The sequence below is a fragment of the Propithecus coquereli genome, unplaced genomic scaffold (genome assembly GCF_000956105.1).
Source record: "Propithecus coquereli isolate 6110/MARCELLA unplaced genomic scaffold, Pcoq_1.0 Scaffold5, whole genome shotgun sequence".
NCBI classification, from domain to species: domain Eukaryota; kingdom Metazoa; phylum Chordata; class Mammalia; order Primates; family Indriidae; genus Propithecus; species Propithecus coquereli.
In genome coordinates, this window is record NW_012150840.1 from 5,001,153 (window position 1) to 5,002,891 (window position 1,739).

At 35.3% G+C, this 1,739-nt stretch overlaps 1 protein-coding gene across 1 annotated transcript in view; it reads left to right on the forward strand.

Moving 5' to 3' along the window:
* Positions 1–1,739, forward strand: part of SYNE2 (spectrin repeat containing, nuclear envelope 2) — a 295,242-nt gene that overhangs the window by 139,417 nt on the left and 154,086 nt on the right. The window contains exon 44 of the mRNA XM_012656034.1: positions 512–1,739. Coding sequence (XP_012511488.1) covers positions 512–1,739 — 1,228 coding nt within the window. The remainder of the gene's footprint in view (positions 1–511) is intronic.

Genomic DNA, 1,739 nt, shown 5'->3' on the forward strand with positions numbered 1-1,739 from the left:
TATGTAAATATTTCCTCATCATTAAAAAGGTTTATTTTATACTTATACCTAAATGGGGGTTACTTTCAGCAATATCTCTTGAGGAAACAATTTTATATTCAAAAGATTAGCTTGATAATTGCAACTTCTTAGTCAATATCTATATTGTTATTATTGTAAAGATAATAACAAAAGCGTTGATATTATGGTAATTTCAGTCCCAGACTAACCCTATACAAGTACTTTATAGTTTACAAAGTATTTTCACATATGTCATTCCCTTCACTCTTCACTCCTTTTCAGTTCTTCATCTTTATGATTCTCATTTTACAGGTAAGTTTTCCACAACTAATTGAAGCCACAGTAAACAAGACTCTGATTTTTATTTAAGGATAGAGTTCTTTCACAGACAGCCTAATTCTCTTTTCTGTGATTTCAAAGCAGAATTAATTTCTTTTAGTAACATCTAACTACATGTCAATGTGTAATAAGTATCAAATATTAACAAGCTCTATTTTGATTCTTTTGCTAGGGGACCACTGGATAGTATAACATATCTGGACAAAATTAAAAAGTTGTTGTCATCCATAGAAAAAGAGAAAGGTTCTTTAAGCAAGCTGAAAATTGAATGGGAGAATTTATCAAACCATGCAACAGACCTGGATAAGCAGATGTTGGAAAGCCAGATTAAGCAACTTGAACGTAGTTGGGAACTGGTGGAACAACTGGTTCAAAAGAAGTATTCTCAGCAAGCAGTAGAATATGATGAATTTATGTCCCTCATGAATAAGATGCAAGACGTTGAGAGTTCACTGCAGCAACAGCAGCAATGTCTACAGTTAAGGCTGAACTCGCCAGAACCGAAGGGGAACCAAAGCATGATTGCCTTGGCCACTCAACTCGAGGCTACCAAGCATAGATTTTCTGTTTTAAAGGGGAAAGCTGAACTTCAGATGAAGAGGATTTGGGGAGAAACAGAAAAGAAGATTTTAGAGGATACAATAAATAATTTGAAGAAGCAATTAGAAGCATTGAATCCATTAAACCTAGAGGTAGAAAATCAGATTGAGAAGTGTGACATTAGGAACAAAGTAAAGGAAAGCATGTTATGGATCAAGAATCTGTTGAGTGAACTTGTTACCCCCATTTCCCTTCTCCCAGATGACATTCTTTCACAGATCAGAAAATGCAAGGTGACACATGATGTCATTCTGGAGAGGCAGCAGGCTGTGGAATTGTTGGTTGAAGAGGTCAAAGGTAACGTTCCTAGCCTAACAGCATATGAGGGCAATGATTTAAATAATCTGGTGGAAGACTTACAGAAGCAATACCAAATGCTGGTTTTAAAATCAACCCAAAGATCACAGCAATTAGAACTTAAATTGGAGGAAAGAAGCCAATTTTTTGCAATAATAACAAAGGTTCAACTTGCACTTGAAGGAAAGGAAACACCAATAATTCCCAAGGTGGAAACAGCCTCCACAGAAGCTGAACTAGAACATCACCATGTCGCTTTGAAGGCATCTCAGAAGGAATTGCAAGAAATTGAGAGTGTCATCTCAATGCATCTTCAGAAACTAAAAAACATCTATGAGGATCTGAGTGTGTTTGAAAGATTATTTCTGGATGATCAACTGAAAAATCTTAATACTAGAGCCAACAGAACACAAAGATTCCTTCAGAATAAATGTAAAGAAATAGAAAACAAGGTAAATTTTTATAGAGAATTCCATGAAAGAACATCTATGCTTCAGAAGGAG